This window comes from Melanotaenia boesemani, chromosome 4, assembly GCF_017639745.1.
Source record: "Melanotaenia boesemani isolate fMelBoe1 chromosome 4, fMelBoe1.pri, whole genome shotgun sequence".
In the NCBI taxonomy this organism is placed as follows: Eukaryota; Metazoa; Chordata; class Actinopteri; order Atheriniformes; family Melanotaeniidae; genus Melanotaenia; species Melanotaenia boesemani.
Genome location: NC_055685.1, coordinates 22,254,331 through 22,271,600, shown reverse-complemented (window position 1 = coordinate 22,271,600; position 17,270 = coordinate 22,254,331). Strand labels below are relative to the sequence as shown.

At 38.3% G+C, this 17,270-nt stretch overlaps 1 protein-coding gene across 1 annotated transcript in view; it reads left to right on the top strand.

The window, feature by feature from the left end:
• The window catches only part of LOC121638804 (noelin-2-like), a 37,286-nt gene that overhangs the window by 4,728 nt on the left and 15,288 nt on the right, over window positions 1-17,270 (top strand). Inside the window, exons 2-5 of the mRNA XM_041983800.1 lie at window positions 3,323-3,472; window positions 7,084-7,239; window positions 11,969-12,188; window positions 14,853-14,959. Coding sequence (XP_041839734.1) covers window positions 3,323-3,472; window positions 7,084-7,239; window positions 11,969-12,188; window positions 14,853-14,959 — 633 coding nt within the window. The remainder of the gene's footprint in view (window positions 1-3,322; window positions 3,473-7,083; window positions 7,240-11,968; window positions 12,189-14,852; window positions 14,960-17,270) is intronic.

Here is a 17,270-nt window from a genome sequence, read left to right as displayed (position 1 = left end):
GATGGTGCTAACCACCTCACCACATGCAGACCTCATTTTTTCATTTAAACTGAAAGAGAAAAATCAGCAATAAGACAATTAACAATTATACAAGCACATCCTAATTTCTTATTGCAAGTACTGCACGATAACCAAGCTGCCTTTGCATGGGGACTTTATACTTAAAAAATGACCTTGATTCCTAATAAAACATGGAGGCAAACATAATAATGGTCCTTTTTAGCATTTGGGTTTTTCCGTAAGTGCAAAAAAGGTGTTGTTAAAGTGTAATTACACCCCATACTTTGTGCATAATTTCACCCACTGCCGAATTTGAAAAAATGCCTGAAACTGCAAGGTTTGGGGTGGGAGGTTTAGGGTGAACAGTAAGCAGAGAGTGGACAAGATAAACAGGCAGAAATGATTGACAGTCAGCAGCTCAGCTCACTGGCAAGAAGCAAAGTGAGATTCACAAAGCGCCTACGCCACAGACTGGTCTTTGAGGTGTAAGACTTTTACCCTCCTGAATCTCCTCAGCTACATAAGAACAAGGTGGTTCTGAACCGTATCAGTCTGAGCCGTTAACGCTGTTGTGCTAGCCTGTCAACAGCTCCAGCATTTCTGGAAACTCGGGGCAGGTTGTGGCAGCTGCAGGAAGTGCCGTTGCTACAATTTGAGCTGCTGTCTGTCACCAGATGAGGATCAGCAGGTAAAGAATAGTTTGGTGTTACTTTTACACCCCTCAAAAGCACAAATCCGTCCCATTGCAGGAATATTTTATCAGAAACTCTATGAAAGAACAGAAGTCTGAAACTAGCAAATTTACACCATAAATGTTCACATCCCTTCATATGCGTAGGTGGGCGTGGTTTGCTATGCCTGTAGGGTGAGGACCCGTCTGTTTGCATCTGGAGGGAGGGGCTGTGGGGTTTTTAAAATTTTCTCCTGACATACATAACCTCTCTATGTCATGAAAAACACAACCTGGTTTTACCCTGTAGAGGGTGTTGTGAGCTATTTTTTACCCCAAAAATCCTGTTTTATAATAAATTAAAAAAAAATACAAGTTTTATCAACAATAGGTGGTTTTCATCACAATTAATTAATTCTGTGTTATTTACAGCTCAAAAAACACACTTTTGGGTGCATTACCCCTTTAACCCACTACTGTTCCTCTTTTATTTACTGGCGTTTCACCCAGTATGAGAGCTGCTTTTATTGTACGATTTCTCTTAGTATTTAATTTATTTCTGTTTTTTTTCTATCTGATTTGATGTCTTTTAAGGTGTTAGCTGTCTTATGTTATCACTTTGTTAAGCAGCTGCTGTTGTAAAGTGCTTTATGAAGTTGGCTTGGCTAGTCCAGAGGAAAAGTTGTAAGTTTGGATCTGACTTCTTTACTACCAAAAAGCTGTCTCCAGCTAAAAAAAAAAGAAACAAAAATCTTTATTGATGTTTTAAACGATTATTCTTACAACACAACAGATCAGATCTGCCACTGTCATTGGTCTATGTTATTTGGACCTATTTGCCAATAAGATGATTGGTTAAAATTGTTAGACCAATATATTTGTAAATACCCAATTTAAAGATTGAAGTAAAAGAAACAAGTAATCCAAAGAGCAGAAGCAGTGAAGCATTTCAGTATAAAATAAATAAAAAATCAACATCTGGCAGAGAGACAGTCACATTTATTTTCTTCTGGAGTTGTGTTTATGGCCTTCTTGTTCTAGGATAATGTCTCAACCAGCTTTTTATAGATACATCCGGATTGTTAGCAGCTGGATGTTTCACTTTCTGACATTTTGTTTTTGGCAAAGTATGCAGTCAGTAATTTTACTATGACAGTGAAGAGTGCAGTAAATATGGGACAGGAAACTCAGAACAAGTTGTTCTAAACCTGAGGGGAATTATATTCTGTGGATTTTTCACTACAGTGAGCAAGCTAATTGTCATGGAGGTAATCATTTGGCTCATTTGGAAAAGAAGAAGGTGAAATAAAACATCCTATTTGAATATTATGGTTTGTAGAAGTGAATGTTATCTCTAATAAAACATGGACACAACATTTGAGATAATTCAAGGGCTAACAATCAATGTTGAGGCTTATCAATCTATAAGTTTGGACTGTGAGAGGGTAGAAATCGTCTTTGGAGTAGATTTTTGTGGCTTTTGGGAGTCAGAGAATTTTTTTGCCAGCAAGAATAGCAGCTGCATCTGTGGAGGCAGAAAGTGGAAGCTTTCCAGTTGTGCTGCAAGCTTTGCTAGACACAGACATGTAGAAGATGCCACAACTTTTAGTTGCAAATGAGACATATACAGTTCTGACAGGGATGAATCTGATGCAGTAAAGTACAATAAAGTACAGAAAACATGCTCTCCTTTTTCTACAAACATAAATGGACACTTAAATCTGCTTTCTGTGTGATTTATAGTTCCTGCAGGGTGGTATTAGACAAAATGCTTTTAAAAGGAAAATATTTGTTCACAGGCAAGACTTTAACCTGAGCTGAATGTTGATGCTGAGATTAAAACACACACACACACACACACACCCACACACACACACGCACACACACACACACACGCACACAAACTACAAAACTTCAAAGACCATAAAACTGGGGCTTACCAGCAGCTGCATTCTTTAAAGCATCCTTTACTGCATCAGTAATGTGAAACGCCTATACTTCTTTAATTCCTACCGTTATCCTGTACCAAACATGCCAATTTTCTAGGTGTATTCTTGATCACTAATGTCCAGCATGTCTTCTTCTATAGTGTTATACAACATACAGTATATAGGAGGCTGGATTTCTATGTAGCTGGAGGGAAGAAATTCCTAAGGGAAAAGATTCAGGGCAAAATAAATCACAATGCCCCCACCTGTGTTAATGGAACTAGTGCTGTCTGCATGATAGAAATACACATGATGCAGCAGAAAGCATTATTTCTCAAACATGGGCCATAATGAGTGATGGGAAAGAAGTTTTATAGATTTTCCTCCTTTGTAGAATTGCGGGGAAATATGTCGACTTTGTAAAAAGAATAAAGAATGACCATCATAATCCAATGGATTAAAGCTACAGATAGATGAAATTTGATTTTTTTTTCTTCTTTTTTTATCAGAAACTTAAAGCAAGGACAGTCTAAGATGCTGAAATGTATCTAAAATGTATTGACTGGGTGAAAACAAGTAGGTGTATAAGCTGTTAAAAAAAAAAGAACAATGTGATTTTATTTTCGGCTTCCTTTCCTTTTGCTTATCCTCTGCACTGCTGAAAGAGCGGCTGACATGTTCTACCTGCAGTGACTTCATTAACACAGCGCTTGTTTGTGTGCAGGGTTTGTACCCCGGCTCAGAGGAAGGCTGGCAGGTGTACAGCATGGCCTCAGATCCTGACGGCAGGTGTGTGTGCACGGTTGTCGCTCCTGCGCAAAACCTATGCAAACGAGACCCTCGGAACCGACAACTTCGCCTGCTGACTGAGCAGGTAAGTGTGTGTTTGTGTATTTGTGATTCTGCTTCTTGACTTCGTCCCTGCTTGTTTCATTGGTCAACATTGCAATTCAGCACAGGGGAGAGGCAGCATACTGGAATGAAATATTCCAGGCTGTCTCTTTTCTTTGACACTTGCAGAAACCCCAAACACACACACACACACACACACACACACACACACACACACACACACACACACACACACACACACACACACACACACACACACACACACACACACACACACACACATCCAAGTTTTACTGGCAGATGCATCCCTGATACATCAGTGGCTGAATCCTCTACAGGCTGCCAGTCATTCAATGTGCCAGAAGAGTTTAAACTCAAAGCAAACCCTGACAGATGGATGGAAAAGAAACAATTTGTCCTATACTGCAGGGTGAAGCTCAGTAAAGGACCGTGTGTACTTGTTTTTATATAAAAGTGTGAGCGGATATGTGTTTATATGAAGATATGCTTCTGACTGCATAAGCACATTTCTCTCAATGTATAACCCAAGAGAGGAATAAAAATGATTTGTGACTGAGACTGATGAATTATTGAACACCATCAGGCCAGCAAACATTTCTCAAAGCAGCCACTGCTGTGAGGATCACACACCAGGATATAAGAATGCTGTATTTCCCCCCAAAGCAAGAGTGAGCCACAGCACACCAAGAGTAACATCACAATGGCTGTAACTCTTTTTGTTGTTCACTGCTTTATGATACACCCTGCTCTCTGTTCTTGCAGAACCAGTGAGAAATGAAAGAAGGATAATAACATATCAGAAATAACTTCCTCTCTTCTCACTCTGTTGCTGTCAGGAAGCTTTTGTATTTATGAATCTTAATTAGCTCAGCATGTCTCTGGAAGTGACACCTAGATCCTGCTGTGTGCGGAAATGCATGTTTGTGGGTGATTATGCGTGTTTGTGGATTTCTTATGCGTATTTTGCTCTGATTTTTCTACTCATCTCTGGCCTGTGCAGCATAACTTACACCATGAGATGAGTGGGTGGATTTGTTTGTTTGTTTTTGTATCACTTCTGGATATCTGGGTCATTATTCATAATGGTTTTTCACACTTTTTTCCCTTTTTCTGTATTAAAAGAGATTTGATGTATCTATTTGCAACCCCGAATGGTTAATGAAAAAGTGTGGGAGTGTTTGTTTCTTTTGGGAACGAGATTGTCTTACAGAGAAACTCCTGTTTAAACGAACCTAATGAGATTCTGCTTCAAAAATATATGTATGACAGTAAAGGATGTTTTACATCTTTTTGTATAAACATGTGGGAAAAATATTAAACCTGAAGGTTAATATGTTTCTAATGTAAAAACACACGGTATGCTCCATATTTTGAGTGAACAGTTGCAGCTTTTTCTGTTGCTTCCTTTTCAAAAGGAGAGAGTGATTTTGTTGGTGGTGCTCACAGCTTTAAAAAAGGTACACTTAAAAAATTCAGCAGCAGAGTGTCTTCCCTTGAATCAGTGTCTTTCTTATTTTAGATCAGCTACAGTTCTCACTTCACACAGTTTGAACTGAAACATCCAGAAAAAAAGGCTAAAAATAGATGATTATGACATCATAACAGTATGATAAATGAAAAAGAACGGTCTGTTGAAGACATCAAAGATAAATATTTACTGAATATAGCTTAATCTTTTTATTGAAAATGTAAAACTGACACAAACGATTCCTGGAATTGTTTATGAAATCCTCAATAAAGCCTCTTTTTTGTACTCATCAGCAAGCCAGCTAACTAGTAACATTTGGCTTTTATTCACAATGGGAATCATACACACATGCAGTCCCGTATCAAAAGGACACAATGGTTGTAGATATGTATCACCTCTAGCTCCTATCTGAATGAGCGCACTGTGCAAAAATAGGCAGATCTCTTTTTACAGAAACACGTGTTTACCTCTGTATTATCCTGCATGGACAGCGACCACTTGACAGTTAATAGACACCAGATCAATCAATTTTACCGGACTGCAACACAGCACTTTCTGTCCGGATTTGTTGGACTGACACTCATGGTTCAGCCAAATCTGATAAAGTGCATTCCTAATCTCTGAAAGTCATGCTTATCAGAAACTCTGGTTCAGCACAGCCTGCAAGATACAGAGTAATGCCATCCTTTCATTTAATCATGGTTACAGGCTTGTGTAGGAGCTAGTGGTAGTTTATGGACCAGTTCTAAATAAACTTAACAACCAAAGGAAAGCACATGAACATGCCAGTACTGGCAATAGGAAAGAATTTAATCTTATCTTATGATTTTGTGAATTTAGGATCAATCCACCCGAGAAGTAGTTCTAAGAGTTTTTTTTTTTTCTCATGGCTCTGTATTGTCTGTTTTTATTTTGTTTTAATTAATTAATTAATTTATTTTCATCATCTATTATAGTGCTTATATGCCATCATTTTCTATGTGCCATTATTGCGGATTGGCTGAGCCCTGCATTTATACAGTTAATGCTTTACCTAGCACTTACATCCTATGAGAGAGCGAGGTCTAATGCTCTGCTGGGCTTTGACATCTGCAGCAAACTGCTATTGTGAAGGTCTAATCAATGCAGTCTATGTGTGTCCAACACAGGGGACTATTTGAAATATAAAGTTTCATTTCCATATCATCTCATTGAGTTCCTTCTTTTTCTGGATTTCATATTTCCCTCAGAATAATTAAATTAAAGTAAAAAAAATATATCTTTGGCCATACAGTTATTAATATTTTATTGTACAATTTCTCTAAGTATTAATATTAATATTTTAATCATACAGGAAGTGTGGAAGCCAGGAACAATCTTTTTGAAGAACTGTGAGGCCTTATAACCAAGTCCAAATATTTTAATGAAATTTAGCAAGCAGTTAAAATTGCTCTTGGTCTGCTGTCAAAAACCCAAGTACATCAGCCAGTTAGTACCTCAACTGTAAGCACTATAAAATATTGGAGCAAAGGAGAAAAGCTCATGAACACTTTAAAGGATTTCCATGAATTGTCTTGTGTCTGAATTCCCTTATTTATCCACATCTTCTACAAGAACAGAGCTGTGCCAACACTAACTCCTGAGTTCCCTTTCAATATTCATATATTCAACCTTCTTCAAAGGATTCATGTTAAAACTTTTACTTTGCTAAGTTAATTATGTATCATAATATAGTAAGTTATTGCTTTTTAAGCTTGGCCCTTGAAGCATAATTTCATTGTTTTTGTCATTCTCACTCAGATTTTGACATTTCTCTTATTTCTTACTGGACCAGATTGTTAGAGACTGACACCTGTAATTAGCAGCTAAACAATTGTTACATACTTTAAGTTGTAGTTGTAAGAACATTTCAGGGACTTCAGGGATCCAATATTTTATTAATTTTCCCATAAAAATCTGTATAATCAGTGACCAAGCTCTTAAAATTTCCTATCATGTCAACTGTGTTTAATGTCTATGTGTAAGAAATAAAAAAGGTGTTTGGAAACAACAGGTGGCAGCCAAACAGCTAAAACCTGTTCTAAGCATTTCTGGTGACAGGATACACCAGCAATGAACACATGTAACAACCGTGTATGTGTGTGTGCACCTTATGTATGTGTCAGGTTCAGAACGTGAGTCAGTCCATGGAAGTGGTAGACCTGCGGACATCCAGAGACCTGCAGTATGTTCGAGACTCTGAGCCGCTGCTGCGAGGGGTAGATGGACGTTTACACACTTATGTGGCCAGTCCCCGCACTCTGACAGCTAAAGGCCTCCAGGTACAACCACACACACACACAGAGTAACCACTCAGGCACACACAAAGTATTGCAGTCACTTCAGGGAACACGTAACCTTTGGTGTGAAAACATTGATTTCACGCATGTCAAGCTGAAGTTTCCTGCCTGCTGTCAGACATGCGTGCATCTTTCATCGAGGAGACAAAAATTGTCTTGAAGCTGTCAATTTCCCTCACTTCATGTCCACTGTGTTAAGGTGCCACAGAGCATTTTTATGTGGATGCCCGCAAAACTGTTGCATCGCTGCACACTGCTTCAAGCTGTTAAAAATATCTGTCCAGAGAGATTAGAAAACATTAATATTAATAATTGGATTTACATTAAACTGACACACAAAAGCATAGAACACTGACACCAAGCAACCATTTTTCATATTGGTTCTTGGAATTTGCGGTAATAATAAAAAATAAAATGGATAAGTACCTTTTAATGGCAAAAATCTAAATGTATATTGCTTCTTAAATTAGGAGTACCAATCTCATCAGTCATGATGTTTTCGCCGTCATACCTCTGGCAGGCATCTGTGTTAACAAGAAAATGGTACTGGTGGAAGATTATTATAAAAGAATGAGAAGCTATGGATCTGACTATTCAGAGCTGAAAGATCTAAATGGTAAAATCAGCTGTGAAACTGATGCTTTAATATCTGCAGTTGTCAGCTTAGGGCACCCTGTGATACTGAACTAAAAGGAAGCAAAACCATATCTACCATTATTTACAAATATTTTAGTGCAAAAGTGAAGCCTACATTTGGATGTTTGTAGTGATTTGGGGTATGTAATCACTGAGTATTTTTCCTCCACAAAGAAAGCAAGCCAAACATTCTATCTGTGCAAACCCCATAAACAGAGTAATACACAAATACAAAGAAAAAAGACTAACCCTTACTTCCCCAAATAGAGCATATTACAGCCTTCCCATAAATCCATTCTGCCTTTCATCTCTTGCCGAGCATCTTCTTAACAACTTGGGGGTCTGTTTTTATATAGTTACTTTATGCAGTGTGTGTGTGTGTGTATGTGTTTGCGTCTGTGTGCTTGTTGCTCCTTGGGGGTTTTCACAGTCATAAGCTTTTGCCTTTGCACTGAGAGGCAGAACTCTTGAATATTTATGTGCAACTACAGTAAGTTTATCAATAACTAAACAGCATTTTTATTCCATGGAGGAAAGAAATGAGGGGGGGTGGTGAGCTGGAGGTTAAATAGAAAGATAAATGGATATGAGAGAAAAAAAAAAAAGGTGGGAATAGAACGTAAAAGTTGGCTTATTGCATATGAATGTGACCTCTGCGAAGGATGGATGTAGCCTGAAGTTTAGGTTTAAGGTTAGACAGAAAAAGTAGGGAAGTGATAGAGTGGTATATGGGAAAGAAAGATTACATAAATGAAGGAGGCAACAAGGTTGAAGGGGGATTAAGCAAGAAATCTGTTCACCATCTAACAAACCGTGTCCTTTGCAGCATTTTATCAAGATTTAATCAAACAAATATTTGATGAACCGGAGATTAACTGAACATAGAAATTGCAAATAATCAGTAAAACTCAGGCAGACAAATTTAAGTGCAGTTACCAGGATTTTTTTCTGTACTGCTAAGACAGAAATTTGATGCTGAAATGGTTTTCAAAAATTGTAATGCTATTTTGGAAAAGTGTTCAAGTCCTGAATTTTATCACAGCAGGGAAGGGATTAGACACATAAAGTGTTTGACTGATTGCCAAGCTTCTTTTCTGGAAATGCTGTGTTTGTGTGTGTGTGTGTGTGTGTGTGTGCGCGCGTGTGTGTGCAGGGATGTTTTATCTTCTGAGGAGATGATGACGTTTTTGTCTTTGGTTTGACAGTTCTTATAATACTACTTTCTTTTCTATATGGCATCTAAATTGTTTCTCTACAAAGCTAACTGTTGTGAAAAAAATTGATGGTGAAGATTATCTAGACTAATAAATAAATAAATCTAATTAATTAGAGGCTATGTAATTAATTTATCTTGATTAATTGCATTTTAATTGCACAAGAATATTTGCACCAAAAAGCAACATGTTTTAATTTAAATATGAATCAAATAGTAGACAAAGTCGTTAATATTGTAAACTCAAGCTTATCTGGAAACATGCATTTAATTACATTTCAATTAAAACAATAGAAAAAGAAATAGAAAATATCCCTAGCCAAAGCTGAACAGACCTAAAGTTAAAGCGCCATTTTAAGCACTTTAACAGCTCTGGCTGCTCTCTAATCAAGAATCTACAACATTTTACAGGAATTTTGACTCTGTTTTCATCCACATTTTCCATAAATATCTGACGGTAAGGCAAGATGGGATCAGCCAACAGCAGCTTCAAGTCTGGTCATGGAGCAGAGGTGAACATCTCCTGCTTTGACTGGAGCTGGGAGCAGGTTGCAGCGTGAAAATCAAGCCTGTTGTGTGTTTGTTTGGATGGGGGAGGGGCCTGTGGCAGCACAGCGGCTCATTAAGAAGAGTAAACAATAAGTGCTTTCACTTCATCCTCCAAAACACATTAGAAAAAATCACTAGATTTGTCGCTTATTTGAAATAGTTGCTAGTGGGGTCTGAAAACTCACTAAATATAGCGCCAAAGTTGCTAAGCTGTTAGCCAAACTCTGACGTGTGTACCAGTTTTATCGGTGTACCAGAAACTGTACACTGACAAATGTTTCGCTTCGTTTAGAATTCAAACTGCAAATAAAAGTGTTAATTTTTTTGCAATTAACTAATCATAATTATTGTGTTGAAGTCCACCAATAATATATATATATATATATATATATATATATATATATATATATATTCCTTCAATAGATTATTAAGAAAAACTTATATAAAAAAAAATCATCCATGTTATGTTTTATTTATTTATTTATTTTTTATCTGGGTCAGAGCACCATCAAACTGCAGACCAGCAGTCTTAAGACTTACTCTTCTCTTCCATCACCTCCAGTGGGACTATAGAGTGATCCCAGGCCAGATGGAGTGTATGCTCCCTCTAGCATGTTTTGGGGGTGCTTTGGGGGGTTCCATTTGGTAAATGAAGTTTTGTTTTTGTTTGTTTTGTTTTTTTCCCCACTGTTGCTTGATTTTCCTGCTCTTGTCTTTGCTCATCCCAAAGGAGAAGCTAAGAGGTGTGAGAATGGAAGCAGCAATTAATCGTGACTCACGGAATCTCAGCTGCCAAATGTGAGAAAACAACTATATCTTCAGCCAAAAAGAAGAATAGAGTGTTAGGCAATATGAGGAAAATAAAGAAGTAGCAAATCCAACTATGCTGAATTAAACCTTTAAGTTTCAAAATGTTTGTGCTATGAATTTTTCAGTGTGTGAATCTGGGTTTGTTTAACACTTTCCTTCAGTGAGTGTCCCCATATTACCGCATTACAAGAGTCAAGTCTACAGATAATACAGCAAAGTCATAGCTAAAGCGACACGTTCTTTACTTTATGCTGTGCAATTAAAGTGAAACGCAAGGTTAAATGGATTTGGCTGTGAAACTTCTCATGAATTTTTCATTCATGCTATATTCATACTATAAGGAGCAATTCCCCAAATATAAGGGAGAGTGCTTGTTTCTGCCAGTAGTTGGGACAGAAATTAGCTTGCTGGCATAGCAACATACTGAAGGTAATTTTGAAGGATCTCCATATCCAGGAAACTTGTCAGCTGACTTAATCATCAACATACTATTATTTGCATGCAGGTTTGTTTGTGGGAGAAGCTGCTATCTTTCAGTTTGCCATGTGTTGCTTTTGGGGATGTAGCAGTAGACTGAGCCTGCTAATTTTAATGAGAATAAAAAAATGACACAAGAATGAGAATTTTGGCCTATACTGAGGTTTGGCATGGCTAGTATTTCTAATGCTCATGTGCACTGAATGTGAACTGAACAAGTGCAAGAGGCATGTTTTCCTTCAAAAACATAAAACAACCCTTTTTTTTTAACATAAAGGCTGCTTTAAGTTACAGAACTACAATTCATCCATCCATTTTCTATACAGCTTATTCCAGTTCAGGGTCACATGGAAGCTGGAGCCTATCCCAGCAATTAGCAGGCAAGAGGCAGGGTACACCCTGGACAGATCACCAGTTCCATTGCAGGGCCAACACAGAGAGAAAAACAACCAATCACACTCAAACTCACTGATAGGGAGAATTTGCAGTGACAAATTAACCTTATATCCATGCCTTTGGAATATGGGAAGAAGCTGGAGTACCTGGAGAACCCACATATACATGGGGAGAACATGCAAACTCGACACTGAAAGGCAGCTGTTCAAACCTCCTCCCGACTCGAGGCATTAACCAGTGATGTTCTTGCTGTGAGGCCCTGGTGGTAACAATCAAACCACTGTGCAGCAGTAAACTAGATTCTTGCAATAAAATTCATGATTCCAGAGCCCTACCCTCTTCTATTCTTGCTTGACCAATTTTGAGTTCACTGGGTCCAGGATGGAAAACTAAGGGTAGCAGGAAGCATAATTAGCTGAATGAGAAAAGCTTTGAATCTGCTCTGGGCTTTCTTCCCAGTCAGACAAGCTGGGATGATTGTCACTTTCAGAAGGCATCTTGGCCAGAAGCATAAATTGCTACAAATGAAATGCAAAGGAAAGGTACTGCAGACAGTTTCTCAGATTTAACGACATTGGTGCTGACCTTTTCTCTAGCTTGTCTTACCTCCAATTTCTCATGCACCCACAGGAGTTAAAGGGCCAGATGTCTCAGCTACGGCCACTCTTGTCAGTGATGCAGCAGTACAGATTGGACCTGCAGACACTGGCCACCTTGAGAATGGAGCTGCTCAACCTATCCATCATCCTGACAGCCATTCAAGAGGAGATTGGTGCATATGACTATGAGGAGCTTCAGCAGAGGGTGTTACTGCTGGAGACCAGGCTACACAGCTGCATGAACAAACTAGGTATGTGTTAAAGGGACCATAAGAAAACACAAAACTATACATATAAGATTAATAGTTTTGATGATTAATGTGGTCACCAAAAGTATTCTGTGAAATGTTCATGCAATTTCAAAAACTGGCCTTTTTAACAGTAATTCCAAAAGAGTGGAACAGATCAACAGGACGGGTTTTAACAGAGGATCTTAGAAGTGCATGGAAACATATCTGGCATTAACAGTTCGGTTGTCTCAGTCTGTGTTGTAACAATTTAGGGAGCTCCTTTATTTCCTTTCTTCTTTGATGGGACTGAGAACATTAAAATTGTACTAAGAAGGGGTTCGGTGTGATTGTGTTACCCACCTATGGGTAGTCAATGTGTTAATTGCATTACATAGCTGTCAGAGCACTCTCACTTTGAATAAATTTGCACGGGGGAGCTTAGCTAAGAAGTACTCACAATGGGGCCACCTTTGCATCAAATATATTTGCTTTGGCACTATTTTGCAAACTGGATAACATGATGTTGATCTGCATTATTGCATGCATAGTGTCTGTTCAATGTACCAGTAAGGAATTCTGCAGACCTTTGGAGAGCTTTCTTCTGAGCATTACTTTTTTGAATATTTAAAAGATGGTAATGGTTTAGGCTTTTCAAGTTACTGATAGGCCACACGAGTTTTAATTCCCTTTTAATTTAGAATAAGAATGAAATCCTCTTTAAAAATATTAAAAATGACCTTGTAAATACCTAACTGCAAATGAAAATGACCATTCCGAATTAAACTTAAATACAAAGTGGCTGGTTTATTCTAATTTTGATTGCGTATATGTTCATTCCGCTTTAAATTAATTCAGGTTGTTTTGTGCCTACTCGTTCCCTTGTCCTGTCACGATGACCCATATATGGTACTCTGTCTCCCTTCCCCTCCTCAGCTGATGAAAGTGAAGTAGTATGCTAGTGTCATGCTTCTTCAAAACTAATCAAAATGAAAATAGGTCTTATTATGTGATCTTCCATGAAATGATGGATACCAACACAAACATACTTAGATTTAGGAAATAGGAAACATGTTTAATGTAAAAGTGTCATAATGTAAAGTTAATTATTTTTAGCTGCTGCCCAAACAGCTATGCATTTAAAAAGATTTTAGAAAGTTTGCCTTTGTTCCAAGTAGCTTTTAGCTTAGCTTCTTCATCAAAATTTCTACATGATAATCCAAACTGAGAGCTCTCTGACCTGCTGCAGATGATAAAGTGACTGCTAACAAATACAGTACTTCAGAAAAAAAAATAAAAAATGAAATAAAAAAACTAAAAAAATAACTAACACTGGAACTGAAGCATCAACATTTCTTACATCATTACCATGGATCTCTGTTTTAACACTGTACCATGATCTCATCACATGACTACATAGAGATTATGACAACATGTCATTTAGAAGAGATTCCAATAAGGATATAGCTAAGAGCTGTATTAAAAGAAAAGTCTGAAATTTGGAGAAGCGCTGTTCTTTATGCTTCCACAACACATTTAAAGCCCTGAAACTCAGCTCTGTCAAAAACCTTTTCAAAAATTCCTATTTGTTCCAGGCAAGGCTGCTGGCAGTAGCTTTGTATTTACTGCACAGGAATGAGGGTAGTCTGGGATTTTATTTTCTTATTTTTTTATCTGAATGGCCAACAGACAGCAAAATCCTCTTTCCACAAGATATATGCCTAAATAGGCAGTGCTCTGACATATAACTCTCATAAGGTCAATGCCAGAACAGAAACTGAGGTATTGTGATTTAAGCACTTTTTTAAAGAAGAGTGAAAAGTTAGAAAATACTTTCCTGTCTTTTCATTGTGAGCTCCTGAAGTCAAGAAGGTGATTTAGAGTTCCCCTGCAAAGGCCCCTTCAGAATGTCTTTAATTCCAAATGCCATCGGCATACTTAAGTCAACAAAGTGACCAATCCATAAAGGTTGATTCGAACTGCTGCATTTTATTTTTTACTTCTTAATGTTTTTCCTTTTAGGTTTTTCAGATATATTTTTATTGCATTTGTATTTGTGCTTTTACTGCACCTACACAGTTTGTATTATAGATGCGCATGTTGTTTGTAATGCTGAGCCAAAGACAGTTTTCCAGATCTATTCTATTCTGTTCTGTTCTGTTCTGTTCTGTTCTGTTCTGTTCTGTTCTATTCTATTTTAACTCAGCCTATGAAAAAAGCATACCAATGCAGGAGTCCTTTTAGATATTTATGTAAATATTTCAACCTTCCTTCTACAGTGAAAATCAGCCTTTAATGAAATCCATTGTAACTGAAGCCTGAAAAAAAATCCCTTCAAACCTACACTGTATATTTTATACAGAGGTATTTGGTATTACTTTAAAGTCACAGCTCTGTTTAGATGAGTAAACACTGCTGTTACATTATGAAGCTATAATGCCAAGGCTGCGACAAATAAAAAGAGCATTAAAAAGAAGATTTTACTGAAGCCCTTTCTTCAGACTTTTACACTTTTCTCCTCTTGATTACCATTTTGTAATGTTTTATGTAATGTCTGGTGGCAGGTGATGGCTTCTCAGAAATTAGCTTGCCAAGTGTTCCTGAGAGCAAACATTATTTACACTGGGACTTCATCTTTGTTATCTTGTGTTTATTTTTGCTGAACATGTAAACTTCACTTGTTTATAGGTTGTGGCCGTCTGACTGCAGTTAGCAACCCAATCACCGTAAGAGCTTCAGGGTCCCGTTTTGGCTCCTGGATGACCGATGCCATGATTCCCAGCTCCGACAGCAGGGTAGGTGAACAATGTATATTTATTTTTAACATTGGTCACTTTAGTTTAGATTTTCTAAAGGAAATTTGAGCCCACTCTCACTTTGTCTTTAGCCTATCCCTGTGCTGTTCGTCCTTGGTGGTAGGATAGGTGCCCCTTTGTTCTCTCTCAAGGAAGACCAGTGTCATGTCAGTTTTTACAGTGCATTATGCAATGTTATATTTATTTATTTAAAAGTGGCTTTAAAATCAGGGTGAAGATAGCAAAAGTTACCATTTAAAATCTAAAGTTCAGCTTAGAATAGGATTTGAGTTTAGTATTGTAGTGAATAAATGAAGAGTAAAAGTTTTAGATGAGCTTTTCTAACAGAATATGTGCAAATGTGTGCCTGTCTACTGTTCTTGTGTTACTTATGTTAGGACATAAAGCAACTTACTTAGTCAAATTACATTGTATTTCAAGGGAAAGTTTCCATGAAGTGAATACTTACCTGAATTATCACCAAGGCAAAGATTTTGTTTTCAGCAGCATTGGTTTGTCTGTCTGTCTTTTAGCAACGTAACTGAAAAAGTAATGGACAGATTTTGGTAAATGGTAAATGGTCTTGTACTTATATAGCACTTTCCCAGTCAGTTTGACCCCTCAAAGCGATTTACACTACATATCACATTCACCCATTCACACACACATTCACACCCCGATAGGTTCATCGGGAGGCAACATGGCGGTAAGTGTCTTGCCTAAGGACACTTCGACATGTAGTCAGTGGAAGCCTGGAATCGATCCACCTACCCTCCGGTTGCAAGACGACTGAGCTACAGCTGCCCCAAAAATGTTGATAAAATTTTCAGGAAATCTCTGAAATGGAATAAGGAACAAGTGATTAGATTCTGGGGTGATCTAGATCACCACCTGGATCTAGGAATTTCGTAAAGGATTCTTTACAGGTGTAGGGCAGGGGCAAACATCCAGGAACATCTGTGAACTTTGTCACATCTGGGTCTGTTGCCAGTGAAAACAAAAGGTTGCTAACGCGTATCACCACTGGATATTCAGTGTCAATCCTCATAGATTTTTTTTTTATTTTTGTAGAGTTTCCTTTAAATATGCTGGAAAGTTGTGTTGTAGTTGGCTGCCTTAAACATAGTTGTTCCACAGACAACAAGATTGACACGGTCGGAGACCGTAGTACCAGGAACTGGACCCAAATGCAGAGACACTCGGAGAGACGAGGTAAGAGATGCAAATGTTATTTATTACAATGAATGTGCGAGGAAAGGTCCAGGTCCGGTAGATCCTTCTGTGAAGGGACAGAGGGTTAGTGTGGGTCTGACAAAGAGCCTGATGGTGTCCGTTGTGGCCGCGGCTTACTGAAGTCCAGCGAGGGGCGAGAGATGGAGGGAGCTGTCAGGAGTTGGTTTCCGGAGGTGGTGAGAGTGTTCGGTTGCAGGCAGGGCGAGCAGGCTGGCAGTTGGCTTGGCAAGCAACTTGCTAGGATCCTGGGTGCTGTGGTTATCCGAGGGATCGAGATCATGGGCTGAGGAACACAGATATCAAAGTGAGTCGTACTGAGAACAAGACACAACACAAGAATTGGAGAATGGCCTGGTTACCACGCAGTAAAGTGTGACAATCTGGCGAAGACTGGAGCTCCTGCTTGCCCCTAAATAGCAGGGAGTAGAGTCAGGTAACGAGCCTGCTGATGAGCTGCAGGTGGTAGTAATTGTGGCTCCAGACTCCGCCCTCAGTCCCCATGGTAACCTGCTCACCCTGACCTGCAAACTCAGACACACACCAAAACATGACAAAGATATCGTTCTTTGAACTACCAAAAAGACAGAAAAACCCAAAAAGATGTCATAACTTGCTAGTGGTGATCAAGCATGTCTATGCTGATGGGACACCTTAGAAAAATTCAACATTTTGTTCAGATTATCCTGTGATTGGTCAGTAAAACATATATGATGACATGCCAAAAATACCACGATTACAGCAACATTAATAAACGTTGGTTGGTGGTTTTTGTGAAGTTCTCAATGTCTTTTGTTAGCAGCTCCTTCACAATGTGACAGCAGATAGACATAAGGGCAAATGTTTAGTCCTACAGCCACTTGCTGCACCTCATATCTTTTTCTAGCCTTGACCAGAAGGTATCAATATAACTGTATGGGTTATTTTCTATTAAAAACTAACCAACCGATGGAAAAAATGTGATGTAGGTTTGTGCTTGCGCATGCGGAGATGGGGATAATTTTGCTTTTAAAGCTACTAACTGAAAAACTAATGATCACATTCATTGGCAAAAACTTTGCTTCCTCTGAGTGCTTCTAGT